Source organism: Aythya fuligula, chromosome 11 (assembly GCF_009819795.1).
Source record: "Aythya fuligula isolate bAytFul2 chromosome 11, bAytFul2.pri, whole genome shotgun sequence".
NCBI classification, from domain to species: Eukaryota; Metazoa; Chordata; class Aves; order Anseriformes; family Anatidae; genus Aythya; species Aythya fuligula.
The window spans coordinates 11,389,249-11,417,035 of NC_045569.1; the positions used below are offsets into that span (position 1 = coordinate 11,389,249).

The 27,787-nt window shown below is 41.7% G+C and overlaps 3 protein-coding genes across 8 annotated transcripts in view; 1 reads left to right on the forward strand and 2 right to left on the reverse strand.

Moving 5' to 3' along the window:
- The window catches only part of USP8 (ubiquitin specific peptidase 8), a 24,788-nt gene extending 20,607 nt beyond the window's left edge, over positions 1-4,181 (reverse strand). For 2 of the 4 annotated variants that reach the window (XM_032194568.1, XM_032194565.1), the window contains exon 1: positions 4,033-4,180. The gene's annotated coding sequence lies outside the window, so the exon portion shown is untranslated. Of the gene's footprint in view, positions 1-350; positions 473-4,032 lie in introns of all 4 variants that reach the window. The other 2 variants (XM_032194566.1, XM_032194567.1) reach the window with 2 other exon arrangements.
- On the reverse strand, positions 3,347-8,260 carry LOC116493525 (basic salivary proline-rich protein 1-like). Its single transcript, XM_032194988.1, has 3 exons — positions 7,707-8,260; positions 4,033-4,312; positions 3,347-3,514 (listed from the first exon to the last, which is right to left on the reverse strand). Exons 1-3 carry the CDS (start codon positions 8,258-8,260, stop codon positions 3,347-3,349), a joined length of 1,002 nt encoding a protein of 333 aa, XP_032050879.1.
- On the forward strand, positions 7,297-26,836 carry GABPB1 (GA binding protein transcription factor subunit beta 1). 3 transcript variants are annotated; one of them, XM_032195122.1, is made up of 9 exons: positions 7,297-7,338; positions 13,854-13,961; positions 14,817-14,984; positions 15,458-15,652; positions 15,991-16,102; positions 16,463-16,576; positions 20,099-20,284; positions 21,127-21,242; positions 26,150-26,836. In XM_032195122.1, exons 2-9 carry the CDS (start codon positions 13,854-13,856, stop codon positions 26,300-26,302), a joined length of 1,152 nt encoding a protein of 383 aa, XP_032051013.1. In that variant the 5' UTR covers positions 7,297-7,338; the 3' UTR covers positions 26,303-26,836. The 3 variants fall into 3 exon arrangements, with proteins under 3 accessions (XP_032051013.1, XP_032051015.1, XP_032051012.1); XM_032195124.1 differs by lacking the exon at positions 7,297-7,338 and adding an exon at positions 7,489-7,601; XM_032195121.1 differs by lacking the exon at positions 7,297-7,338 and adding an exon at positions 13,056-13,493.
- Positions 26,837-27,787: the final 951 nt, after the last annotated feature.

Here is a 27,787-nt window from a genome sequence, read left to right on the forward strand (position 1 = left end):
AAGTGGCAGCATTTGGTTGAGTTCAGACAGAATATTGTAACTAAATATGTATTATGAAAAAGATGCAAATATAACATCACTGCGTCTGTGTATGAGGAAAAAAATAAGATGATGTGGAAGAGCAGCCATGTAAGGAAAGGCAGAAGATGCTAGTAAACTTTCATGTGCTGCTGACACACCTTGATAAAGGCAGTTCTGGGACCTCATCTCTACAAATGGGGAACTATTGGATAAAAGACAAATCTCAGATCTGGCTAAGAACAGAAATGGACTTTCCATGTTTTTCTGCTACAGTTAGTAAGAGTCATAACTAAGTGATTTTAAATTGCCAAACACAACACTAAACTTACTTTTATTTTCTGATCTGAAGAAATTTCTACGCCCTTTCCAAAACATGAGCTGCTAACCACGGTAGCTGATGAATGAGGCATTACTGTTTGACCTCCCAGAGCACTGCAATCCATACAACATGCTGCAGTAAAATGAGTAAGGATAGATTAGAAATAACATTTTCTGGAAAAAAAAAAAAAAAAAAATCAAATTCTCAATAGCCTACTTAATGGAATTACATGTAGCATATATCAAAAGTTAATATAAGGTTTCAGTTGAGGTCCCTAATGACCAAACCTAAATGAACACAGCTCTGTGTCACCAAAACAGAGGCAGCCAGAGTTAGTGGCTAACAAAGGCTTTCCTACTCACAATAACGCTGTTCCAAATGAAAGTTTGTGCTAGTCAGTCTAAAAAATCAAGCAGCAATAAGAAAACATCAACCAACTGTTTCTAGGAACATCTGTGTCTCTTATTGTTTTAGAACTGGGAAAAATGATGAACAGAGCTAGTGGAAGAGCCCTCTTGATTACATTCGACTTACAAATGGTAACGTATGTTAAAACTCGGAATGTGACGTACAGTAACAACTTCCAAGTCTCTCCCTGTCAGCTAGTAAAAGGGGAAGAAGGAAACAAGCTCTTAGCAGTTTTCTGAAGCAGAAATAACATGCAAGTTTCCTGCATTTTGGGTACAGTATTTCTAAAATATTGAGTGATAAAAACTTTAGTTTGAGGTGAAGTGCTGGGTATTCAACCCATTCTCGGGCAGACTCTGCTTCCTTTGGTGGCATGCTAGAAAGGCTTGGCTTGCTGAGCAGTTACTAGGTGAAGTATTGCTACCTGCATAGAGAGAAGCTGATCTATGACCAGACACTTATAAGTTATACAATACACGAATTAAAATACAGATATACAGACAATGGGTACCATACTCCTTTGTTAGTCTTCTTCTCTTCCACAAACAAAAAGCAAGGAAGGGACAAGAACATCTGAAAACAGTAATGGACGTCAGCTTATCCAAGAGCAGCACAACTTCCCTCTCATGCCCCCAAGTTCTCCTACCTACTCTCCTCCTAAAAAGCAGTAAATCGTTGTGTCACTGCATGTTCTGAGCCAGTCTATGTGCACAGATTGTTTGCTGCCCTGTGGCATGCATCCACACCATTTTCACCAAGTCTCCTAGTGCTGGTTTGGAATCCCCCCTCCTCCTCCTCCTCACCTCCTATCTCATCTCCAGACATTTCTTAAAGAACTGCAGCTTGCTGGTAGTCTTACAGAAACAGAGGCAAGAGAACCAGTTCATGAAACAAACTGTATTTGAGACAAGAAATGCTTGAGAAGAAATGGCCAGAGAATGCAATTATCTTCCTAAATCCAAACAAATTGCTCACTTTTTGTACATGGGCATGTTTCCTCTCTTTTATTGCATTTATTCCTCCTTGAGTATAGGATTCCATAGCAACCTAGCCCTAACTGCTTTTACTTCTTAGACTTTCCAAAAAAAAAAATCTCCAACTATTCTGCTTTATCAATTCCTTTTACCCCCTATGGTTCTCATTTTTTTTAGCATACTATCATCAGATGCTCTATTCAAATTATTGTTTTGAAGTGAAATGCTGCTGTTCTTCACTAAAAACTCATTTCTATTTACAAACAAATTTCTCTTGGCCTGATATTTTGCATTTGCTGTCTCAGTTGAATGAGGTTCTTACTTTTTTTTTCCTCCTTTGAGAGGGCGTTGGGAAGAATTTATGATTTCACAACCATAATCTGCTCTGATATACATAAATAACCAGATGATTCTGAACCTAACTTTTTGCAGATACTGAATTCCTAACTGACCTGGCCTCTGTACTTCCTCCAGCAAAAGAAGTTGCACAAATAAAGACATTCGGGAGGAGTTAGCATACAGCAGTGCAACACATGGAGATAGACCAGCTGCTGCAAGTCTGTTCTAGGTCTCTATTTGTTTCCACCAGAAGAGCTGCAATGAACTGCACTTTCTTACCAGGATTGCATCAATTTTACCAAAATACACTCTTGCTGGTCCAGCCTGCACTGATTAGATTATGCTCGTTTTTGCCCAGTATTTCCTTTCCCTCCAGACTTAAAATCACCACAATGGCAATACTGAGTTATCGGTAAACCCTTCAGATTATGTGTGCCTTCCTCACATCTGTAAGGAGGACAGAATGTCTCCTTCCCCAACAAGAGAATGAAACTGGATCATGAAACCGTTAAAAAAGCAAGAGATTGCAGAAGCTACGATACCTTATTAGTCAACTCTGTGAGGAAGAGTAAACAACCTATGTTCCTTAAAACTGAAGATCAGATACACAAATTCACCCTGCCAGTTGAAACATTGTCTCAGCATTCAGGAAAGCTGAAAACAAGGACAACATCCTAAAAACACATGGGAAATCATGTTCAGGTATCTATGGACATTTAAAATACTTAAAAGGAATAGTTTTACACTGACAGGGAAGCATACCTGTTGGTAACAGGTTTTTCTACATCTAATTGCCGTGCCTGTTTCGCTGAGGATGTGAGTAAGCTCTAAGTGGAATGACAACAGCAAGAACGACGCACAGAAGCAGTTATATTGCAAGCAGCATACCCTAACACGGGCTGAAAAAAGTTACCATGCTAAGTGCAGCGCATCATCAATTCAGGTGCGTAATAAAGTATTATTCACCTATTTATTTTTCTCTCTGAGATTTGAGCAAACGAGCAATGGGTTTCTCACGAGCATCATTTATCAGTGAGTTTTACCGCTTGCACTTCGTGCGCTAGAATTGCTTTTGTTAAGATTGTCAGTATTAAACTGGAAACGTGGTATTTTCACGGGGCTGAAACACCTAACTCAGTACATTTCGCTGTGAGGCCTCCAGCTCTGCCAGGCTCTGTTAATACCACAGGCCTCGGTGCTGCAACCTGCTGTGCAGAGGCAGCCCGTGCCCATCAGGGCCTGGCCAGGCAGGACGCTGCGCTCCCCCCGGGCACGCCGAGTTCTGTCATTTTTGGGTATCAGGGGGCCAGGCACCCAGGGTCCACCCAGGGTCTGCTCGGCCACGTACCACGCTCAGACCCCGCGCAGGAGCCTCTCCTTTCACCTCAATCCCTCCTGACAGCTCCCTCACCCGGCAGTGTCGCTGACGGTGATGGCGTTCGGGGGCAAGACGCTATAAAGTTAACTTAAAACCTAAGTTTTGGGGGGTTTTTACGCAGTTAGCTCGGCCGCCATTCGGCCTAAGCAAAAAGCCAACCAGCTTCACCTCTTAATTAGATAATTAACGCCCTCCAAGCGCACGGGCACGGCCGAGGGGGCGCCAGGCAGAGCCCCCGGCCCGGCGGTGCCGCTCCCCGGCCATTTTCCTGCGGCCGTCCCCGGGCTCCGGCCGGGCTTCCCTCAGCCCCGTCCCCGCCTCGCCCGGCCCGGCCCGGCCGCCCAAGGTCACGGCGGCGGGGCGGGGAGCTGCCGGTACCCTCCGGGCCGAGCCCGGGCCCTTTGCCCTCAGCGCGGCCCCGCTCCCCCCCCCCCCCGCAGCCCCTCGGGGGCCGCCTCCCAGCCGGGTTCCGAGCGGCGGGGCCGGGCCCGGGGCTTCCCGTCCAAGGGCGCCCGCCCCCCTCCCACCGCGTCCGGGGCAGGGCGTGAGGCGAGCCCGGGGCAGGCCTCGCTCCGCCGCCGGTCCCCACTCACCGCCGCGGGGTCTCGTTGCCTCAGCCCGCCGGCCCGGGGCAGGCCCATGTCCGAGCGGGGCTGCCGCGGAGACCTCGCTATGCTGCCATGGCTGCTGGGGCGGAACTCGGCGGCCCTGCCCGGCTCAGCTCCCTCCCCGCCGGGCCTCTCCGCTCCCCCGCGGGGGCGGGGACTCTCGGCGCTCCTATCGGGGCCGCGGGGCCGGGCCCGGTGCGGGGGAAGCTGCGGGAGAGCCGGGCCCGGCTGCGGGGGGCTCCGCACCCGGCTGGCCTCGCTTCGCCTTGCCCAGGGCAAAGCACCGGGCTTGGGAGGTTCTCAGATTCTGTGGGGCATTCAGCGTCTCTGAGGGGTGTAAAACCGGCCCTCCTGCTGCTGTGTGGGGAGGCGAGATGCCTTGCCTTACAAAAATAACTTTATTTATTTATTTATTCCCCCCCCCCCTAAAGAAAACTGCATCGACTGGGGATGTTGTAAGTTCAGCTCTATTTTTTTTTTTCTGTTGTCGGTAGTGTTTGTGCAGCTTGTGGTGTTGCTTCAAGCGTACCTCAGGGGTGGCAGGCACACGCAGACGTGCTGGTACAGTCACGCTGGGATTTAAAACGCGAGGAGAGGGTGGTGCTGAGCTGTTTCCGAGCAGTCGTGTTACTAGGACATTGCACAAACAGATGCTCCGTCCTGCCACAGTCCCTTTCCCCTGATTCAAGGTGGGGGAATGCAGCGATACTTTGATCTACAGCACCATTTTGCCAATGGAATTGTGAACCGGAACTGTTTTGCCTGGCCATTTTTTAGTCCACCTTGTAGACTGGAGAAACTGGTCCTTAACCAGCATTTTGCACCATGAAGTTTCGTGCCTCAGTATGCCTTTTAATACCGGGTGCTTGAAGTGTACTTAGGTTCAGGTCAGTTGACTCCCGCAGAGACTGACAATGTAATTGTATGAAGTGTGTGTCTATGTTACCTACAACAACCAGGCTTGTAAGCACTGTAAGTGTGATTTTAAGCATCCACGATAACTAATTAGGCTCTGATACTATGGCGACATCTGTGCACCCGCTCAGCACTGCTGCCACGCCCAGAGCAGTGCTACCCACCCAGGCTGTTTCTTCCCTTCAGCAGCGGAGGCGGTTAGAGCGACTGGAGGTGAGCTGTACTCTTCCCTGCAATGTGCTTGAGTAGAACAGGGCCAGGCGAGGGTTGAGTTTGTCTTGGAGATTTTGTACTTCTAGAGATGGCAAAGGAAGAAAGTCCTAACACCATTTCATGCTGTAGGATCCTCTGTAGAATGAAGCCTGCAAAAGACAGATCCTCTTCTTCAGGAAAATCAGGTGGCTGTGACACAGGGAGGTCATGAGGGTGCAAAGAATGGGAAGGACGCCTGTTGAGTGTCACACTAGCTGTTGTGCAAAATGGACTCCCAGTCTGTTTTGTCCAAAGGGACCTTCTACTGCTTCTCTTACACAGAGAAATAGTTAGAAAATCCTTTGGTCTTACTTGCACATAACCATACATATAAGCTGTATATAACCAACCATATATAGAAATGGGAGGACCTGCCTGTACAATTAGTTTTACCATATTCAAAAACTTGTTAAAACATGCTAATGTGTTGATTGGGTTATAACATGCTGTGGTGTTGCCTTAAGTTAAAACACTTTTTCCTATCGTCATATGTTACCGTACGGAAGTATTGAATAAATGAAAAAAAAAATAATTTAAACACTAGAGATCTGTGCTTTTTAATAAGAAGTATTAAGAGTATTTACTTACACGCTAATGATTACTATCTTGTACAGCTGGGTAAAACAAAGTGGAAGAAACGACATACTTTACAGATGTGAACTGTGTTTTGACTTGCTTGTATGAGACCTCTCTCTTAAGTGCAGCTTTGGTGAATTCTGTCTAACTAAAAATTAGAACTATTTTAAAGACTGAAGTGTGATCACACTACTGAAAACTCATACACAGTGCTAATAGAACCCTGACTAAATGAAGACTGGATTTTTCACCTCTGTAAACGATTGTCAGTAGTACATTACACTTTTTGTAGTACTGCAGCTAATATCACTGAGAATTCCCACTCCTTGGTGCAGGCCTGTAAGGACATTTTCTGCACAATCTACTGCTACTGTGTAAATGACAACCAATGATATGGCAAGATAAATGCTTCCTGAGACACAAAACACTTATCAACACTGGAAAAGAAATGTGATGAAAGCTGGATTTCAGGTTTCTGCGCCGATGACAAATACAACAGCCCGCCAAAATGTCTCAGCTCGTTCTCTAGTGCCCCCTTTTGGCTGCCCATCCCAGGAAAATAACTAAACTGGCCCGGATGACATTGTCAACAGGTCCTTGAGTGAGGTGACAACATTTAAAGAAGGATTAACTGAGTTTCCAGAAAGTACGTGGAGAATTCGTGCCTGCAGCCTAACTCTAAAAGAGCTGCAAAAAGCAGGCAGAGACCGGCCGACTGTGACAGTGCAAGCCCTGCCAATGCACTGGCCAGGTGGGTTGCTGCCTCCTCATGTAGGAAAGGGGTTTTCTCTCTTGTACCGAGCAGATCTGCTTTGGTAGCGCCTTGAGGATCCAGGGCTGGGGTACCTATGAGGCGATGTTTGCTCTTCGGAAGCTGATTTGTGCTTTCTCCAAAGCTGTGCTAGATAACTCAAGAGCAGAAAATAATGGGTTTGTAAAGACTGATACAAATATGCATCTGAGGAAGAGTATCTAGAAGGTATAGTTAGCTCCAAAAATAATAAGCAGAGTTTTATGACTAATATCCTTTGACTGAAGGATATAGATTATGGGACCTCCACTTTACCATGGACCCCCATTTTTACACTGTAATAGCTTTGGTGAGAACCTGAGTGTGGGAAATTTCCAACAGGGTTACAACCAACCAGCCTAGGAGAAGCGTTTCAGGGCCCACAACACCACCTCCACAGCGAGCCTGGGGCTCCAGCCCAGATCAGCCTGACAGAACACCGAGGCCTCAGGCTTACTCCAGAACTACCACTCTCACCATGCCCACCCTCCCCGACCCCCACACCCCCACAAAGCCCCCCTTTCGCCCCAAGGAGGGGCCGTGAGGCGGTGCACCCCCCCCCCGCCCCCTTCACGCCCGCGGCGGGCCGGGAACATGGCGGCTCCGTCCCGCCGCCCGCTTCCCCCCGCCTTTCCCCGCGCCGCCGCGCATGCGCGGCAGGCGGCACCGAGGCCGTATCCCTCCGCCGCTTCCCCCCCACCCCCCCCGCTCCGGCCGGGGCGGCGGTGCCGGTGTCAAAGCCCCCTGCCCGCCGCAGGGTAAGTGCCGCGCGCCCCTCCCGCCGCTGCCCGCTCGGTCGCCTCACGGTGAGGCGCGGCCCGGCGGCGGCGGCGGAGAAAGAAGAACGGGGGGGGGGGGCGCAGCGCGGCGAGCCGCAGCGCCCCTCCCCGCCCCTCAGCCGCCGTGTCCTTCCGCCGGGCAGCAGCGGGGACTTTTGTGTGGGGCTTTTGGGCGCCGATGAGCGGCGGCCTCCGGCGGCCCCGGGTGTGGCGGCGGCGGCGGCGGGCGGGCCGGCGGCACGGTAAGGCTCCCGGGCCCCGCGGCCCGTTTGATCCCCAACACCCTTCTCCCGGGCCGGCTCAAGCTTTTCCAGGTCAGTCAGCGCCTTTGTATAGGGCCCCGTTACCGGATGTGGAAGTCGATCTCTTCGCTGGTAAAAAATAATTCCACTTCCCCCGGAACCCGGCGCCGCGGCTCCCTCCGCAGCGCCCAGCCCAGCCAGGATTTCCTGTCGGGGAGAGCGGGCGGGCCGGCCGGCCTTCCGGGGACCCCGCCGCGAGGGGGGCGCGGGCGGCGGCCGGGCCCCGGGACCGGGCCTCGGCCTCGGCCTCGGCCTCGGCGGGCCGCGGCCTGCTGCGGGGCAGGGGCCGCCGTGGGGCCGGGGCCGCCCGCCCTGAGTCTGTGCGAGGGGCTCGGCTCGGCCCCGTGGGCCCGGGTCTCGCGTGGGGCTCGGGCCCGGCCTGGCGGGGGGCCCCCGAGCTGCGTGGGAGGGCTGGGAGCTGGAGGGGGGCGCGGGGGGAGCTGCTCCGCCAGCCCCTCGGGAAGGTGGTGGGGGGGGAGCGTGGGGTGAGGCTCGCTGCTGTGGGGGCTCGCTGCTCTCCCCGCTGATCCCAATGCTTTCCATGGAGCAGCCTGTCCGATAGGACGCTGCGGGAAGGTGCCGTAGGAAGGCTTCCTCATTCGCAGCCCTTAACTACAAGCGGTTGCGTGGCTGCCTCCAGCCTGTTTGCTAAGGTGGATTTTATTTAACGGCGAACGCCGCATGGTAAATGTGCTGATAGTTACGAGCGCAGCCATTGGAGGCCTTTGGCGTAGTGGTTTTTTTGAACTGTCGGTGGGTTTTGAAGCGCTTATAAGGTTAAAAGCTGTTTGGATGAGGTGCCTGTAGGGGTGCAGAAATCTGCTACGAGTAAGGTTAAGAACATACGTGGCAGACCCTAATGATCGCTGTACACCAGGTTTTGACTCTCCCCCCCCCCCCGACTAACATTCTTTCCTAAAAGCGGTTTATTTACAAGCCCTCTTTTTCAGCCCATTTGTAAGAAATTGTCAAGGAAGACTCCTCACAATAAAAATGTTGTTTTAATTAAAAAGACTGGTGATTTTTGTTTCAAAGTATTTTTTTTCCAGTTTTGATGAATGAGGCAGATCCTGAGGTTGTGTTTTGGTTCACAGGCAACATCACAACCCCGTACGTTCTGCATGTCAGTCATACCTGCTGTAATGTAACCTCCTTGTTATCCAGTGCCAAATCTATCTGTGAAAGCTTTGTAGTTTGTTGGCAGTGCCAACCCAAATCTTGGTGCGAGTGGTTCACCCTTGTTGCATAATAATCTTTTTTTGATGCTGCAGATGTTGCGTTTTGCCAATAGGGGCCAAATCTTTGCTCTTCCTTTTAAGAGCAGGACTTTTTAAAAAAACATTTGCATTGTTTAATGGAATTACATTGATTATTGGGTACTAATTTAATTTATGAATGTAATTGGAATATGGCCCTGCATAAATACAGGCTTGAATACATTCACCACTAAGTTATCCAGCTACATGTTTGCTTTTCTGATCTGTTCTCTTAAATATTTTTCATCTCATGCTGACGTGGTCCAACATGAAGGGGATGTTTCTGTTTAAACAAGTGAGGGAGAATTTAATGAGCACAGCACAATCTAGAGGAAAGCTGAAAGTATTGAAATTAAAACATTTTTCTATTAATGCATACTTTCTTGGAATTAGGTGATCTTTAAGGTCCCTTCCAACCCAAAGCATTATTTGATTCTTCAATTAGGTTTAATGCACGCCTTTCAGTTCCTTTAAAAGTTACAAAACTAGTTGAAGTGAAAAGTTGTGTTAGAAGAGTTGTTCCGAGTTCACTCGGGTTGTTGGTGTAAAAATAGAGAAGAAAACAAGTTGGACCTGTTAGTTCAATTCCAATAGTGATCAAAACTGAATGCTTGATTAAAGATTTAAATAGTTACTGCTAACTGTTTAAACTTCGTATTCTAAAAATATCTTTTTTTTGTGTGGGTAGGTGCATAAAATTAGAAATTGCTATTCTCAGTTCTGAGGTGCTGTGCAATGTTGAAATGAGTAGGGTAAAAACATATCTGAAGGTCAGGTCTGGGGAAGGAGGTTGAATTTTTTTGAAATAAGAGAAGGAAAAAGGCTTATTGAAAAGGACTTTCTTTCTCTGGATGTAAATGGATGTCCGAGATGATGGGTTTCAAGCAATCTTCTGTGTATAATCCTGCTGTGTGCCACTTGAGTAGGGGGGGCCTCTCACCATTTTGTAGATCTTCGCTTATCCTGGGGTTTGTAGAGGTGATTACAGATCCTCATCGTAGATGCGTTGTGTATTGATTCACTTGACTCTGGTAAATTGCACTGCTGCACTCATGCTGTTCTGGTGTATGCACATCTGTCTGAGGAGCATGCCTTGCCAGAAGTGCACCAGCAGCTGGGATATCTCCACATTAGCAGGTGTTCTGCAACAACTATTTGTTTTGTGCCTGTTGATTTTGATTGACTGATGCTCAGTGCCACAGTGGCAGAAGGGGAGCAAAGGCCAGATCCGGCACCCACTGGACAGGACGCTGGTCCGAAAGATGCTGCAGTGTTTTATCCAACCTTAATAACCTTCCTTTGGACTGCAAGCTCCACTACTCTGTTGTCTGCAGGCTGTGGTGTGGACCCCAGGCTGTGTGTTTTTTCAGCTCCTTTCCCTCCCCACAGAGTCCAATCCGTGTGCCCTTCTGCAGTTCCACATAAGCCCAGGCCAGGTGCTGTTGTGTACCCTTCTGAAATGACATGGCATCAGAGCTTTAGAGAATGTATAAAGCTCACCTCTAAGTTAAGTTTTAAGATACTGAAGAGCAGTATGGTTTCCTTTTGAACCAAAGTGAAATTGCAATAGTAACTCGATGTACATTTAATAACCAGTTAACTGGCATCTGGCTAACGGCACTCAGCAGAATGCACTGCAGTAACGCGGTGTGCAAGTTCAGGACGTGGTGAATGCTGAGAAGCCCCAACCCAGCAGAGGCTCCTTAACCCGTGGTAGGCAACCCCCTCTGTTCACAAGTGCGTGAGAGCTGTTACCAGCCTGAAAACATACTCGGATTGCCATAAGAATAAATCCAGTAGTCTCAAGACTATTTCAGAGCCGCTGATGCTTCTGATGCCTGAAAGATCGCTCTTACAAAGCGTTCCCCAGGCTGGCTGGAGATGCCGGTTGCAGAAGAGCTCCCTCCGACGCTGTGCAGCGGAGCTGATTTGTATTGCTGCAGGGAGCAGCAGTGCTGCTTACCTGAGAGTGCTGCTTTGAAGTGGAAAGCTCATTTTGATTTAAAATATATTTTATTGTGCTGTACACAGAACCTTGATAGTATCGCTGTGCTGTTGTAGTGCCACAAAGTGGTCTCAAGGGGGCAGCCGAAGGATTCTTCTGGCAGGAGGGAATTGTGATACTGCAGCCCCTTGGCATGTCCCAGCACTAGCACTGAAAGAGCTTCGGGGAAAGTGGGGGGGGGGGGGGGGGGGGGGGGGGGGTTATGGCTTAACGGGTTGCTGACCTTATGGTATGGGTCCCTGGAGTGGTCTGCCAAGAACAAGTCAGCTTGGGGTTGTCCCGAGAAATGTCATGAATGCTGGTATTGCTTGGTTAATAGTGGCTGAAGGTGCCCAAGTAGTTTGTCAGAGAGGTATTGCTTACTGCTGCAGCGTGCTATTGCTGCACAATGGGATTTTAATTTTTGAGTCCAACCGTGCAGCTCTGCTAGTTCTGTCATTTTCTTCCACTAGATGGCCCAAGCGTGCATTCAAGCTCTCTAACTTCATTTCTGAAATAAATTTTGTCATCGTAACTGAAGTTAAAGTTCTACATCACAAATATGTGTGAACTGATGTGATGTTTTGTGCTAGTTTAAAACACAAACACTTTATATCAACTGAAGAGTGTTAGTTAATGTAAAAAATATGTGGTAGTGGAGGTAATATCACGTATGATCTTCTAGGTGCCTCTTTTTCCTTTCCTTAGTTTGAACGCTTTGTTTCTTTCTTTTGCAGGCCAATGTAATTGATTTTTTTTTTCTGCTTGCTTTTGCTGTATAGAGCTTTGATAACAGCTTTGCAGCTTATTTTACCAGTATAGATGGGTCAGTGGGTTCTCAATAGGTGTAGCTGTTAAATGTACATGCAGTAATTTAATTCATCTATGTCTAAAAGACATCAAGCATAAGCTGATAAGGCTGAAGGCACCTTGAGATTGTTCTGTGTTTCCCATAGGAGACTTTACTAGTTCCTCTTCTCTACTGAGATTTAAAAACAAAATGAAATTGTATTTCCGAATTAGTTCCCAACTTCAGTAATTTGGGTTAAGTTACAGCTTTTCTTTCACTTCTGAGGCTCTTGACATGGTATTAGACCATCAGAAAAGTCTATGTGCGCGCTTTTTTTCCCCTTCCTAAATTGCAATCCTTCCCACCCCTGGAAAAAAAAAAAAAAGGTTGCCATATAGAGGGAGGACTTTGCTCTTTTACTTCACTGCTGCACTTGATAAACATCCTCTCTGCCCTGCCGTTTTGTATCATTACCCTTAGTGTCTCCCTTTAACAGGACAGTAGGTTTCTGTCCTATTCCCGTTTCTCTTTTCCTTTTTCTCTTCGTGGCAGAGGTCCAGCTGCTGTCCCTTCCTCTGCACCTGATCACGTGCTGCTCCTTTCCTTCCTTTTCCCAATGTCTGTATTTGGCCTGCCCTTGCCACCTTCCTGCTCCTCTCTCCTTTTCTGGCTGGCTAAGTCAAAATGTGCTTGCATGCTAGAAGGATGAATATAAATGGAGTATTATCTTGGTGGAAGGGATGTTGGTGCCAGCAGTCAGTTGTACTCCCCTTTGTGGCTCTACTGATACATGCTGGAGTTCTGCGTTTGCAGTATTTCCCCCCCTTCCTGCTTTCTTGTTCCTTCTAAAATCAGTAACTTTCAGCTCAGTTAGCAACACACCACACAGAGTTTGCCAGTTGACCCAGGTGCAGAGAACTTTCTAAATAAGGTGGTTTTGTGATAGAAGTATAGGCTTAAAAAAAGAGATTAAAAATGATCCTGTTGGGGTTTCTTTCTGAACTGGCACTCTGCACAGGAGATGGGCTGCATGGCCTTGTGACTGCCATTATTAGTCATCCAGGCTTAACTCTTAGTTGTGACTGGAAAGCAAATTGATGAAAGTAATTCTGTTCTTGACATCCTGGTAGTGGAAAGCATAGATACAGGACTGAACATTTAGTAATATATTTTGGTTAGTAGCATGAGTTACGATTTAGTTCCAAATTTTATTATTGAGCATATTTAATAGCAAGTGTGAAGCAGAGTGGGTTTAAATCTTTGATGCAATAGGAATGTAGATAGGTGTCTTGTTTACATATAATTTTACATGCTCTAAATTACACATCTTTTACTTTTTTTTTTTTTTTTTTAAAAAAAAAAAAAAAAAAAAGGGAGATTACCTAAAAACGACATGAAGGTTTTCCAGCCAGTATCTGAAGTCTACAAACTTAGCGCTTCGCATGTTTTTAGTAGCTGTAGACATCTGATGGAGGTAGTAATGTTTGAACGTTTGTTTTCAGGGAGATATCTTAGTCTGTGTGCCTCATGCAGATAGCACAAAAATACGTGCCTGTTGCTTTGTACTCTATCTAGGAATACAGAAATTATCTTAGGTTGAACAAAATGAATGGTAGTTGTGGGCAAGGTGCCAGAAAGGTGCTGTATTCTTATCCATCTAAATACATTTGCATAGTTCTATTTCTTAGATGTATATAGGCTTTTTGGGTACGTGAAGGTAGTGTCTTTGGACATGTGACGTTGTGTCTCTGACTCGGTACCTTTTGAAAGCTCAACAAAGCTACAGAAGGCTGCAGTATTAGGTGAGAGCTTCTGAAAGACATTTTCTTTTAAGAAATATTCATCTAGTCCAGTTTAACTTTACTTTGATGTAACTTTGAGGCCACTATGGTTATAGCATTGTAATATGGAAGTCTTCACTCCAGTGTCAGTTCTGTTTGACTGACAACAGTAATTCTAGAATCAGTCTGCTTCTTGCAGTCAAGCAAGTTCATTGTCATGGCTAGAATACCAACTTTTAAGTTTGAACTTTAAAGTTCTTGAACTTTCAGAGTAGTTCAGAAATAGTCATTAAAAACATTGCAGCCATATTTGTGTGCTTAAAACAGTATTAATGTTATGTATATATTTTTTTCTTTGTGTTCCTTTATGTCCTTCACTAGATGTCACTAGTAGATTTGGGAAAGAAACTTCTAGAAGCTGCACGAGCAGGACAAGATGATGAAGTTCGCATTTTGATGGCAAATGGAGCGCCTTTTACCACAGATTGGGTAATGAAAGCTTTTGCATTGTTCAGTAAATTCTGTTACTTCCCTTACCTGAAAAAGAAAACAGGATTATTATAGATAAGCATTTATAGTGCTGGCCTTGGGAGTTTTCTTTTTGAAATCATGCGGTCACATCATCTGATGTCTAATTCAAAATTAAACTTTGTTGTTTCTTCATATGGTTTGATCTTCTCCTAAATTTTGTAACAGTCTGTGAAAAAGTTCCTTTTGATGGCTGTTAAAATGAACTTTGGAGTGGTTAATGAGGGAAGTAGCAAACATCCTCCTAGTTACAGTGTTTGTATGCTTAGTATAGCAAGAGTTCTGAATTAAGAGAGCAGCCCCAGTGCCTAATACATGCACTTGAGAGTTTCCTGATACAGGTGCTCTGAGGTGCCTATGTGTTAAGTAGGTTGTGTAGGGAGACTAAGTTAGGTATCTAAAATTTCAGGGTATTTGCAACCCCTTAAGAACTTTAATCTACATTGTCACCTAACTGACGAGTCTGTTTTGAGCAGGAGATTGGAGTTAGATGACTTCCAGAGGTCCCTTTGAACGTTACGGTGTGTTGATCAACACTAAAAACAGGGTTAGGCCCTTTGAAACCTCACACCTTAAAAAGACAGGAACAAATTTAAAATAGTGATCTGTTTCTACTGTGTTGTGATTACTGAAAAAAAGTTAAACTTTTTTTTCTTCTTTATACTCCGTGAAAGCCCCGATAGCTTCTTTCCTTGTGGCTGCAAGGGAAGGTAATTTGAAGAGGTGGCCTAACACCCGAGTTTGATAGCTCCAGAATAAGAAGAAATACTTCATACTGGCATCTGTTAAAAGTCCACTTTTTCTGTTAAATTACAGTTGGGAACATCTCCACTTCATCTAGCAGCACAGTATGGACACTACTCAACAACAGAAGTGTTGCTGCGAGCAGGTGTAAGTCGTGATGCCAGAACAAAAGTGGACAGAACTCCATTACATATGGCAGCATCAGAAGGCCATGCAAGCATAGTAGAAGTCTTACTTAAGGTAAAAACTGCAGAAACAATGTCCGAGCCAGAGATATTACAGTGGTTTATGATAAAATGTGTGATTTCCTTTTAGTTGTGAAACTAACATCAAAACATTGTGAGTATTTACACTGTATGTATTGGGAGCTTTGTTTTCCTATCCAGTTGTAATTTATTTCAATATTAATTAAAATATCACGATTTCAGTTGAATTATTTATTGCTATTCCAAAAAAAGACTCCTTGCTAACTTGGTACTGTGTGAGTAACAGCTTTTAGAACCAAGGAAGGTTATGTTTTGGGGAGTCTTCAGTCCTTTGAGGTAAATAACTTGTGGCACTTAAATTGAAGACCTTATACATTTTCCTGTTTTCTTGAAAGGCAACAGGACACTACTGCTAGGGAGAGACAATTTTGGGCTTTGTTTCATGAGTAGCATTATTTAATTCATGTACTTCTGGTGACATAGCTTACACAATGTTCTTGTTTGTAGCACGGTGCCGATGTCAATGCAAAGGACATGCTCAAAATGACTGCACTTCACTGGGCTACTGAACATAACCACCAAGAAGTTGTAGAGCTCTTAATAAAGTATGGAGCGGATGTTCATGCTCAGAGTAAATTTTGCAAAACTGCATTAGACATTGCAATAGACAATGGAAATGAAGACCTTGCTGAAATATTACAGGTAACTTTTAATTCATGATGGTAAGGGAATTTACAGCAAAGTACTTGTTCACGTGTGATCAGCAAAGCTTTTAATATAGCTGTAAAATTTAACTTATTGCCATATTGCCAATATTAACATACTTAACAACATGCTTCTTGTCTTTAGATTTCAGCCAAAAAATGTTTCTCATGTGCTTTTAGCAGAGCACAGGATGTGACTCTGTATGTGTTTACTGCATGGATGTAACTAGGGAGATCCTCCCTTTTTGTGTGCAATATTCAATTATTCTAGTTCTTAAAAGGTAAATAATTCTTTGTATCTGCAGTTGGAATGATATTACTACCTCTGTCTCCTAGATTGCAATGCAGAACCAAATCAATACGAATCCAGAGAGTCCGGATACTGTGACAATACATGCAGCAACACCGCAGTTCATCATTGGACCTGGAGGGGTGGTGAACCTAACAGGTCTGGTATCTTCTGCAAATACATCAGGTGGAACGGGTATTTAGTTGCCTGTAGGATAACTAGGATTTTACATTTAGTGAAAAGGCTTTAGGAAAATTAATGGTAATTATAGAGTACTTCATATTCCTTTTCTGCGTTTCTTATGTGTTGTAAATACCTAAGTACTTAGTTTATCTCTGTAGAGACAGTTCTTCTATCAGTTGTACTTATTTCACAAACATGCTTTCAGAATAGCACTGTGGTTAGCAGAAAGTTGTTGAGAACAGTGTGTATTAGAAACTTGAGTACAATAAAAATGTAAAAGGGATTTCATTGGCTGTTTAAAATAAATATCAACTAACTTTTTTTTCCTCCTTCTAGATGAGACAGGAGTGTCTGCTGTGCAGTTTGGAAATTCATCAACGTCGGTGTTAGCCACGTTAGCAGCTTTAGCGGAAGCATCAGCACCGTTGTCTAATTCTTCAGAAACACCAGGTTAGAAAGCCATGTTGCTATCAACTTAACTTCCTTAATAAACTAAAACAAAGTACATAACTGGGGATTTTTGAGATATAGTTCATGCAGAAGTGAGAGGACTTTTTTTTTTTTTTTTTTTCCAATGTTAACAAAAGCTTTCCTTTTCTTTCACTCAACAGATTGGTAGATACATGTGTACAGCTATTGCTTAATAAGACTTCTGACCACAACTGGTCAGAAATTTGTTGGCCTAATACTACTAACGTTCATTCTTGCTGAAAGCGAGCGTGATTCAGGAGATTGAAGTCACATCTTTGTCTATGTGTGGTCTAGTTACATTTGGTTTGAGATTGCTTCCTTTGGATGCTTCTTTCTGCTGCGTTATGGGAAATGGCCCCCAATGAGATGCTTTGTGAGGCCAAAATCTTTGGTTCTTAATTCTCAGAGAATTCAGCTCTGCGGTAGATGTCGTTCTTAAGGACAAAGCTTTTACTGGAGGGGGAAGGACTCCCAGACTTGCTGGCATGACAGCTGCATCCCAACATGTATCTGAGTTGTCACTTCCAAGTATTTTGAAGTCCTGCAGAATTTCTGCTTAGTCCAGCTCTACTAACTCTTAGAGCAGTGTCTAAGTGCAGCTATACTATTCTATGACATTTATATATTGCAAGTGAAGTGGATGATTCAAAACCAAAATGTGATGTCTTTCATTACAGAAAAAGCTGACGATGTTTTCAATCTATTCATATATTTCAATGAAACTCAGATGCAATTGTAGGAGAGAGAAACTTGAGAGAAGGGATTGCATAGGATTACACAGTTTTAGATGTGTACTCAGAACTTGGTAGCAGATAGACTTTGGTAGCTGAGTGTTCTCATGTTTCATGGCCCTACCCTTGCAGTTGCCTAGTGTAACTGACATTACATGTCAGCAAACCACTGAAGATAAAACATTGTTAGAGTGTAGGCAGGAGATGACAGGCAGGAAGAAATACGCTTCAAACTTGAATGCAGTAGCTTCTCACCTTCAGTAATGCGACATCTGTCATACCTAACCCTCCTGTGTATTTCAGTTCTTCTACTTTGATTTTTATGCAGATGTATGGGCAGTCTTGCAGCATCTCACAGTCAGTAAATGGTTTCCTGGAATCTTACCTCTTTAACAGCTTATAAAGCATAAAGAATACAAAAGCAGCTTTTTATTACTGTGCATCAAGAGTAAGTGTGTTCAAGTGAAAAAAAGAAACCCAACATACATGTACACACACAAAAAACAAACCTCAAAGCCCATGTACCCTCTTTGTTGTGGTCATCTTGTTAAAAAAATAAATAAATAAAAAAATCCACTTATACTCCCTAAAATTGTAGAGGTGAAAATTCTGGTTTTGGCTTTTAATTAGCCTCCTGTATTTAAGGTTGTATAAGCTTAGATAGAGCATTTAGGTTCTACCTTTTGTGTTGTTTCTTTCTAGATTTTTTTCTCTCCCTTCCAGGTGAACTGTACTCTGATCTCTTCCCTCTAGTTCCTCATGGCTTACAGTTAAAAACACTGATTTTGTAAAATCAAAGAAAGAAATATGCTTCTCATTGTAGCTGAGTAGAACCATGCTTGTTTTAGTTTTTACTCATGTGAAGTGCATACGAGAAGTTGAATGTTATGTGCTAGTATGATTCATAATGTGTGTATGGAGATCTCAGTGGAGAAAATTCAGGGAAGTGCCTGGCTTAAGTTGTATATTTGGAATGCAGTATTTGGTGTGCTGTAGTGGAATGAGGCGTATCTCGTCATGTGTGCAGGAGTTCTCCACTGTGCATGCTGCAGAAGAAGAAAACAGACGTTAATTTAGAAATTTTTGAATATATCAGTGCTTCTGTTTTAAATTACTTAAACTTTCCTTTATCTTATGAAATTGTGTGACAACTAGAGTTTATAGGGATTTAAATAAAAAGGAGAGCGAGGAAAGAATAAGGACTTTATTTATGTGAAAGAAAAATACTCCCATAAATACGTTTTCAGACAATCTCAAAGGTTTTTATTCCAAGGCCTCATGCAGAAGTCCTAATGTTTCCTTCCAGAACTGAAAGCCCAGTGTTGAGTTCGAAACTGAAAGATCAGAGCTGTTCGCCACAGCGGCTAGTATTGGCAGTTGCAACTTGGAATTTTTTGTCACAGTAGTCTCTTTGGTGTCCTTACTTGGAAACCAAATCAGGTTCAGTACAGTACCACTTGTACATGTACAGCTTACTGTTTTGGTTTATGGAACAAACACACTGGATATTTAAGCAGTGCTATAGGACAGTAATCTCTGAACATAAAGATCTTCAGAGGGCAATGACTGCAGTCATTTGAACTACAGAGTGACTGTGTGTATGTTGTATTGTAATTAATTCAAAAGATGAAAGCTTCAGGGTTTTATCTACCTTCTCTCATCTCAAGCATCACAACACAGCCTATAGGGGTTTAATTCCATCTCTGTAGATAGGAAGCCCTCTAATGTCTATTATTTAAATCAAAGGCTTTGCTTTTACCTCACAAATTGAAAATAAAATACAGAATTAATGTGCTTGAGATTCTTTGATTGTGCTCCTAGTGATCTTGCTCTTTGTCTCAGTATCATGTTGCTTTAAAAAATAAGGGTGGTAGTGTAAGGCCTCAGTTACGGTGTGTAGTGCGAGCTGTGGTATGTGCCATTGTTCTGAATGCAGTCTTTATCTTAATTTATAGATGTCAGGTAAAAGAACCATGAGAGTTCACTGCCATATACTCATTATTGGGTCAGAATTTGAAATACTTGAGCTGGGATTTTTTTTTCTTTATAGATAGTTACTTACATAGAATGTTTATTTTACATTTTAGTTTTATTGTTTTCCTAAGGTATAAAAATGTCAGCTCTCTGGAACTTTTCCTTTAGTCCTGTTTCACACTTTGTATAATAATTAAAGTAATAGTCATGGTTGAAGGACCCATGTTGTACAAACTAAACTTTAAGGTTGTCTAGAAGTCAGTCAGCATGTTATGTCCTGAAGACCCTTTTGGTAGGTACAGAAGTCAGGTCTGAGTCCTGAGACACACCTAGCAAGACACTGGTTGAGGATTAGTTGTGCTTTTCAGTGGTGGTTTTTTTTTTTTTTTTTTTTTTTTTTTTAATTTTGCTGTCATTATAACGTAGTCCAACTTGTGTACATTGCAAAAAATATTTGTGTTCTTAAAACAACTCTTGATGCCATGTTAACACTGGGCCCAAGTAGTCTTTTTTGAGTGGGATGTGTATATTAAGAAACATACCAAATACAAATAGATTATTCTGATCAAGGTAAAACAGAACAGAATTGCATATGTATTTCAAAATGTTAATGCTTTATGTGGGCCTGGTGAAAGTTTTACATTAATGACATAATATGGAGTCATGCTTTAATTGTCGGGAGGATCACCTTTGAAATGACATGGAAGAAATTCTTCCTTGGCTTTAGCAAAATGCATTTGAAATCATAAAGCTTAACTTATAAATTGACCTAGTTCCTTTGCTAATCTGTTGATAGTTGTGGCGACAGAAGAAGTTGTGACTGCAGAATCTGTGGATGGTGCTATTCAGCAAGTTGTCAGTTCTGGAGGTCAGCAAGTTATTACTATAGTTACAGATGGCATTCAGCTTGGTAATCTGCATTCAATTCCAACCAGTGGAATAGGGCAGCCAATCATCGTGACCATGCCAGATGGACAGCAAGGTAGGTGAAAACTTGCACAGTTTGAACTTGAGAATCCATTTTACTTATAGTAATAAGTTGTTACATGCAAATAGCTTGGAAATTTTTATGTGGTAATTAATTTGAATACAGTTTTGAATTATTTCACTGCAAAAGGCTCAGACACATGAGCTATAGCAGTTCAGTGAGTTGCCATGTGTCAGCTGAGCTTCCGCATTAAGAGAAAGAACAAAAGAATTACTAAACTGTATGGATAAGAAATGAGATATACAGGGGCAAAGTGGTAACTGCTTGCTTTGCCCTCAGTAAGTTTGAGGTTTTGGAAGGGCAGTCTCAGAACCAGTGAAGCCAGGATGGCAAAAATTGTCCCTCTTAGGCGGTATCAACTTTGTGGAAGCTGTTAGTGTAACAAGTGATATTTTGTGGCAAGTGTGTGTTCTGGATGTTTTTTTTTGTTGTTTTTTTTTTTTTCAAGATGCTCTGCCAGTGAGTGCTATTTAGGCAAAAATGATTGCTCTTTTTTTTTTTATTTTTTTTTTAATGAGGATTCCAAGTACAACGCTTGAAGAGTTGTACATTGGAGACAAATGATTTGGTCCACCATGTATATGAACAAGTACACCTAGTTGTGAGAAAGCGTTCTTCAGCAGCATATGAATAGCTAAAGCTGTTAATATGTTTTCTCTGCACTGGCTTTGTAAGTCACTTTTGTAGAGCTGGCCATATAATGCACTTGTATAGAGTTGCATTTTTTTAAGGGAAACACTTTGCATTTTACTGCTGTTAATAAAATTATCTGAGTTTTATATTGCGCAAATATTGTTTGAAGTAAAGTGTATTTATATGTACAAATATGTTTTCAGTATTAACAGTTCCAGCAACAGATATTGCTGAAGAAACTGTGATAAGTGAAGAACCGCCAGTCAAGAGACAGTGCATTGAGATTGTTGAAAATCGTGTGGAGTCTGCAGAAATAGAAGTAAGGAGTCTCTTACGTGATGTGTATTAACCAGAGTGTGCAGCACTGAATATGTGGTTGTGCTTTTTGGTGTTGTTTTAAAGCTATGTTTCTGTGTAACAGAAGAATGAAGAGTGTGATACAATAACTTGTTCAGTCTGCCCTGTTACTGGAATTTATCTGTTACAAGGTTGTTGTAAAAAGAATATAGGAGTGCCCTTTGCTTCATCCTCTGGCCCAGCACATGAAAATGACATTTGTTGAAGTTTTTGGTAGCTTAACAGTTTTTTCCCCTCTAAGATCACTAGCTAGTTTTTAAAACTAGATAATGATAATATATTATCACGTAACTTGACGTGATAGCAGTGAATGAGAATACTGTCCCCTCATCTGTGTTTTATGACCATATGCTTGTCCTGATTGTGAGATCATTCTTAGCAACGTTTCCTTTCCATTCATGATAACTAGATAACTGTTAATGGCAATATGAAACAGTAAGATTCTGGGTTTGTCAATTTTTATCTATCTTTTTTTTTTTTTTTCCTTTTTAATTCTGGAGCAGTTTTCTATTACATATCTTTGCATCATAATGTTTTTTGAAATTACAACACAGATGACCTATCAACATTAAGAGGGCTTTTCATATATGACAAATAGATATAGCTGCTCAATTTAAAACCATAGCTTTTTTTTAATATTACAACAGTAGGTCAACCATCTAATCCCCTTTTCTGTTAATTCTAACTGTGCTGACTAGTTTTGGTCAAAAGTTTATGAAAATTGCTGTCAGGCTTGACAAGGCTGTGAGTTCTTATTTTGTCAATTCCATGCTACTTCATTTATCAAAGGTTGTATTCTCTGACTTCTGTTCACATTATTGGATAACAATTTGTGCGCAACTGAATATTATTTATTGTACAGCGTGTGCTATGCCTTGTCCATGTCTAGTAACAATAATTACCACCTTTCATCATTGACTTTCTCTGTCCTTAAGTTGTCATATCAAATACTTACGGCCTTTGCAGCTTTGTGGTCATTACAGATTATCATGACAGTTAAAATTTTCTTGCTGCATTTTTTAAAATTGTATGACTGTTACAATAAAAACTTTTTTTTTGTTCACACTTTTAAATATCTGCCTGAATTATTGCTACAGGAAATTACCTTTCCTTAAATAATAATTGTTAGGTAAAGGGGAAAAAAACATCCAGATTGGTTAAGGAATAAATTGACCTGTTCCTAGTTACAGGTAATGGGTATAATGATGCAAATAATTCTTTAAGGGGACTGCCAACTTCAATTAGATATTTAAAATACTTTTATAGAATTTTAAAACTCATTGGTGAAAATGAAGGACTCTACTTGTTTCCTTTAAGTGCTAGTTTTGATGACTGACCTCCTCCCTGATTATACAACTGGAAGTATACATACAGACCTCTGTGCCTGTATAGAGGCCAGTTCACTTCCAGAGCCTTGGTGTGGTGCTCCCTATCTTTGGTAACTGAGGCATTAAGGAAGTACATGGGAAGTCAGTTCGCTTCCAAGTTTATCATAGTAGAAGTCCATATCTGGATATGGAGGGAGTGGGATCCCCTCCCACTTCAAAATATTTTTTTTTTGAAGTGGAAAACCTTTATTACTGTAGGTTTCTCTGCCTCATCGGTGATTCCTTTATTTCATTATAAAGACTTGATTCGAGGCAAAGAGTGCTGTCTTTAGATGCTTTAAACTCAGTGTATGAACAGTTAATTGTAGTCTGAAAATCTAAGTTGAACTCCCACTCATGTGAGGTGACAAACCTTCTTGTGAAAGTATTGTGAATAATTAATACCGTAGTGATGTTTTTTGACTGTCTCATTTGTCTGTTAAATTCAATCATTGCAGCTCGTTTTCAAGAGGGATAGCAGTCTTTCTAAGCTTTGTGATGTTTAATTAAACATATGATGGCAGCAAAAAAACACTGTCATGCAGATGGTCTGTTTTTCATTTTCATGCATAATTCATTAACATACAGTGAATTGTATTTTCATTCTTGCATGTTACTGTCTTGTTGCATGTTGGAAAGGTGACATGCTTTAGAAACAACCAGGACAATTAGACTAAAAAAAAAAAATAATGATTGCAAATGAATTATATTAATGAATTCATATTCCTGTTTTTTCCTGCTTAGCTTAGTTATTTTAATTATATTTTAATTATGGGTGCCTCTATCTTCAATATGTAGACTGTTGAGGAAAGTTGTATGTAATAAAGAAAATTCCCTTATAAAATGGAAGATTCCTTAAGAGCACTCAAACTTCTCTAACCTGATTTTCATCTGTATAAGCTTTTATATGGTAGAAAAGGATTTTAGAGAATTGAAACATTTTCTCTTGTGTTCTGAAGAGCGCCCTAAGAACGTTTTCTAGTTTTGTTGAAATTAAGACCCCAGTTATAGTCCTCCTTAATCTTAGATAACAAAGTTAAGGAACCAGTTTTCACTGTTCAGTCCACAGTAGGTCTGTAATGTTCCTCCAGAATCGTTGGTCCACTGCCTAGTTAGTGTATTTGGCCCCAGTTCTTCAGCTTATTCTGCTTACATAAAGACTAGGTCTGTATGAAAACTACATGTGTTAGTTCTCAGACAAATCTACATGCTTTGAGTTGCTAGTCTGCCTGATGGTTACCGGTTTTATCTTACCTTCTCTGCCACTGAGACTTATTTTTTTCTCCTTTTGTCCATTCTTTTCTTAATGTGCTTACACCCAGTGTGGCTGTACATCTCTATTTCTCCCTTCTGTGGAAAGTGCTCACAAGAGTTGTTCTGAGTTTGATCTCTGCCCATGAGTGCTTGCAGTCTGCATGTGCTCTGCAGTAGTGATAGTGTCTTATTTTTTGTAATGTGCTGCAGAGCCTCTGGCCAATGAGCTGCTGCTGGTTCTCACCCTTCTGCAGCCCAATAGACCAGCTCTGCTTCTCGACAGTAGGACGTTTAATTGCATGACAAATTTGTGAGATAGATAACGCTCAGCTCAGATTATGCCAGAGCTCAGTGCCCACACGGGGGAAGGCCCACTTTGCATGTGTAGCAGGATCCACTGTTTTGACTGCTACTTTAAGAACTGTCTGTAGCAATTTTTCCCCAACTTAGTACTCCACAAGGCTGTATTATGTAAGCTTTGTTGGCTCTGCTTAAATTACATTGATAATTACAGAAATAGCAATATATTTTGGTTTGACTGGTGTTGGAACAACACTGGTGTATTTCAGATCCTTTGTTAGATGTAGGCTCCGCTGTTCATTTTGCCTTAGCATTTGGCACTGGTCAGTCTAGTAGCTACATGGATTGGCCATTTATAATGTTACTTAAAAAGCAGAATCCAAATTCTCAGAGATGGAGGCTGAACATCCTTTTCAAATAAGCAACAAGATCAGATGAACTCTCATTTTGAGCATATGCTTCAAATGAAGCAAACCCATGAACGCTAGTGTCTTTTAGCTCTTAAAACCTTGTGTAAAGTATAAAATCAGGTTTCATTTATGGAGTTAGCACTGTTCTGTTTTATAGCTAGTCGTTCTAAACTCGTTAATAACACTGCTCCTTCACCTGTTGTTTTTGATATACAGATGCTGCTGTTAGCAATGATCAGATCATCTATGTCAGTGTATTTCAGCACATTCAGCACAGCATGTGACTGCTAAATGTGGCTGTGACAAGTACTGAGAACAGTAGCAAGTAGAAGGGAGGCAGAGTATTTTGTATTTTCAGGCTCTGATCATGAAAATACGTGAGTGTATCAAAGAGGTGAAGAATAGGGATGATGTTCTGGGGGTGGGGGGAGAAATGTTGAACAACTGTTTGAGGTATTAAGTGGGAATGTGATGCTGAACTGCTGAGATGGGGAAAAGGTGAAAAGGCAACTTTTGCTGGGTCTCAGTTTTTGATAGTTTTGTTTTTCTGGGAAATAGATTCCTTCTCTGACAGCCTCCCTCCTGTCGCTACTTCAGCTACAGTGGAAAAAATGATGTGAAATCAAATATTACCTTACTCATAAAATATGATACACTTACTTTAATAAAGTAGTATTTGGTTGAAGATCAAAACAAAACTGTTTTTCCAAGCAAATTGCTTTTCCAATTAGGCTCAGTACAGCATCAAACAAAATTATAGTATCAGCGTCACTGCAGATAGAAATACATTCTCCTTAGTTCCTGTGGAAGCTTCATAGGAAGTGGCATTTTCCATATTATTTTGCTTGGAAGCTATGTTATAGCCATCCCCATATAATTTGTACGCAGAATGATGCATAAGTTAGTCCTCTTGGGTTCAAAAATCTTACCTCACTAAATACCTGTTAATTCATAAATCTGCAGTGTCCTTGGGGGTGTTGTTATACCTCTGCATTGTATGGTATCAATCACTTAAATCACTTCATTTAAGAAACCAAGTATGTACATATTCCAGTTAGTGAGTAGCTGTCACTTTCCAGTGCACACTGCTGGTAGTTATCAGTTTTCGTAACAGACAGTACTATCTGATTAGAAATACAATGGAAATTGACAGTCCTGTTAGACTGGATTCCATTCTTATTAGAAGTCGATTTAAAAAAAAATCACAGGGAATTGAATCATTGGGAAAATGTCATGTTAGTATTTGATCACTATCTGTTTTTGTGCTGCACCATTTTTCTTTGAAGACTTGCTTGTTATCTCTGCAGCTAAAGAAACTTAGTTGTACTATATTTAGACTTCAAGTCTTACTGTGAGAAATTGTCAAGATTCATGCCTGATTTACTGAGCAGTATTCATACAGGTTTGACCAAATACGAACTGAACAATTTCGATATGATGCCCTAACACTTAACCTGCATGTAAAGAAAAAGTATTTGCCATTTTAACTTGCATTTAATAAATATTTGACAAAATATTGCTGGTTCTGTTTTTAATAGGAAAGAGAAACTCTTCAGAAGCAGCTGGATGAGGCAAACAGAGAAGCACAAAAATATCGTCAGCAGCTTCTAAAGAAAGAGCAAGAAGCAGAGGCCTATCGGCAGAAGTTAGAGGCAATGAACCGCCTCCAGACTAATAAAGAAGCTGTTTAATAAAAGAGAACATACTGCAAAGCCTGTTACTTTCAAAAACCTGCAGTACAATCTTGAACTGTACACTGTATAGGTACAGACACAGGATTACATGATAGAGAAGATGCTACAAGTTGATAACTGGACTTAAGCCGTGAGCTCTGATGAATTTCTTGTAACATAAAAATTCTGAATTTAGAAATTGTGAAAAGTATTTAAAATGAAATACTGTAAATAGTTGTTTTTTTTACAGTTTCAAAATAAGTTGATAAATCTTTTTGAAGGGATCCAGAAACATGAGAAGCCAATGTTTTTGTGAAATTTTTGATTTTAGTATGAATCTAACTTCTGAAAAACAGAACAGTTTTAAGGGTGATGTTGATTTAAGCTGACAACTTGAAAATGAATTATGTGACAAAATGAATTAACAGTTATTTCTACATGGTAACAACTTAAACTTCTCTGAATAAGTCATTTCCAGGTGGAAATCTTTGTACAGCTTTAAGTAGTTGTCTCAGATTCTCTGAAAACCGTTTTTTTGGGTTTTTTTTTTAGGCGGTGAAATTTTTATATTTAATTTCAAATATATCCAAGTAGATTTACATGTATATGAAGCTAATATTTTTTAAACTTTTCAGTTTGTACATATGCTGCATGTTTTTATAATTTCTACACATACATCTAGCATAAGTATTTTTCAGCAAAGATGAGGAAAAATTATGAGAAAAATGTTTAGCCTATAGGTCATTTGAAGTAAGCTAGCAGCCAGTTTTATTGTGGATGGTATATTTCTTGAAAGAATGTAATTTGTAATCAAAACAAAACGGAAAATCCCAATTTATATAACAGGCAAAATTTGATAGTGGAGGCATTGAAACTTGTGTCTTACAGTTTTCACATACAAACATTTTAAAGTTCAGTAAATGAGTAGAAAAGAATGTCTCCACTGGAACACAAAGAGTATAGTTCTTTTAGAATATTCTATTGATCTGTTTTCCCCAATAGCCTTGAAATTATTTCATTGATGCATTTTCTAAACAGACTCTTCCATTTTAATTATGCAATTGGACAAGGAATTTTTTGTTGTAGTGATGCTGCTCTTACCTGGCATCATTGTTCTTCACTGTGATACTGTGTTTGTGTGTGTCTGTGCAGTGATATATTATACTTAAGATTTATATAAAATATAACATCTTCAGAGCATTGTAAAATCTTTTAAAGAACCCTTACTATACTGCCTGAGGCAGGTAAGTGAGTGTTGTTGTCTCAATTTTATAACTGGTATAAGCGCAACACAGGGAGTGTTAAACAATTGGCCCAAGACCACATGAATCTGTGGTAGACCTGGGAATGGGTCTCAGGAGTTCCTGGCTTCTAGTCCTGTGCTTAGACTGAGCTGCCTTAAGATTGTTCAGTGCTGTGTTACATACATTTTGAACTACTGTGCAGATTCCTTTTTTGTAAGATAAAACTATTTGTGCTTTGCTTTGTTGTTCCATGTTTCAC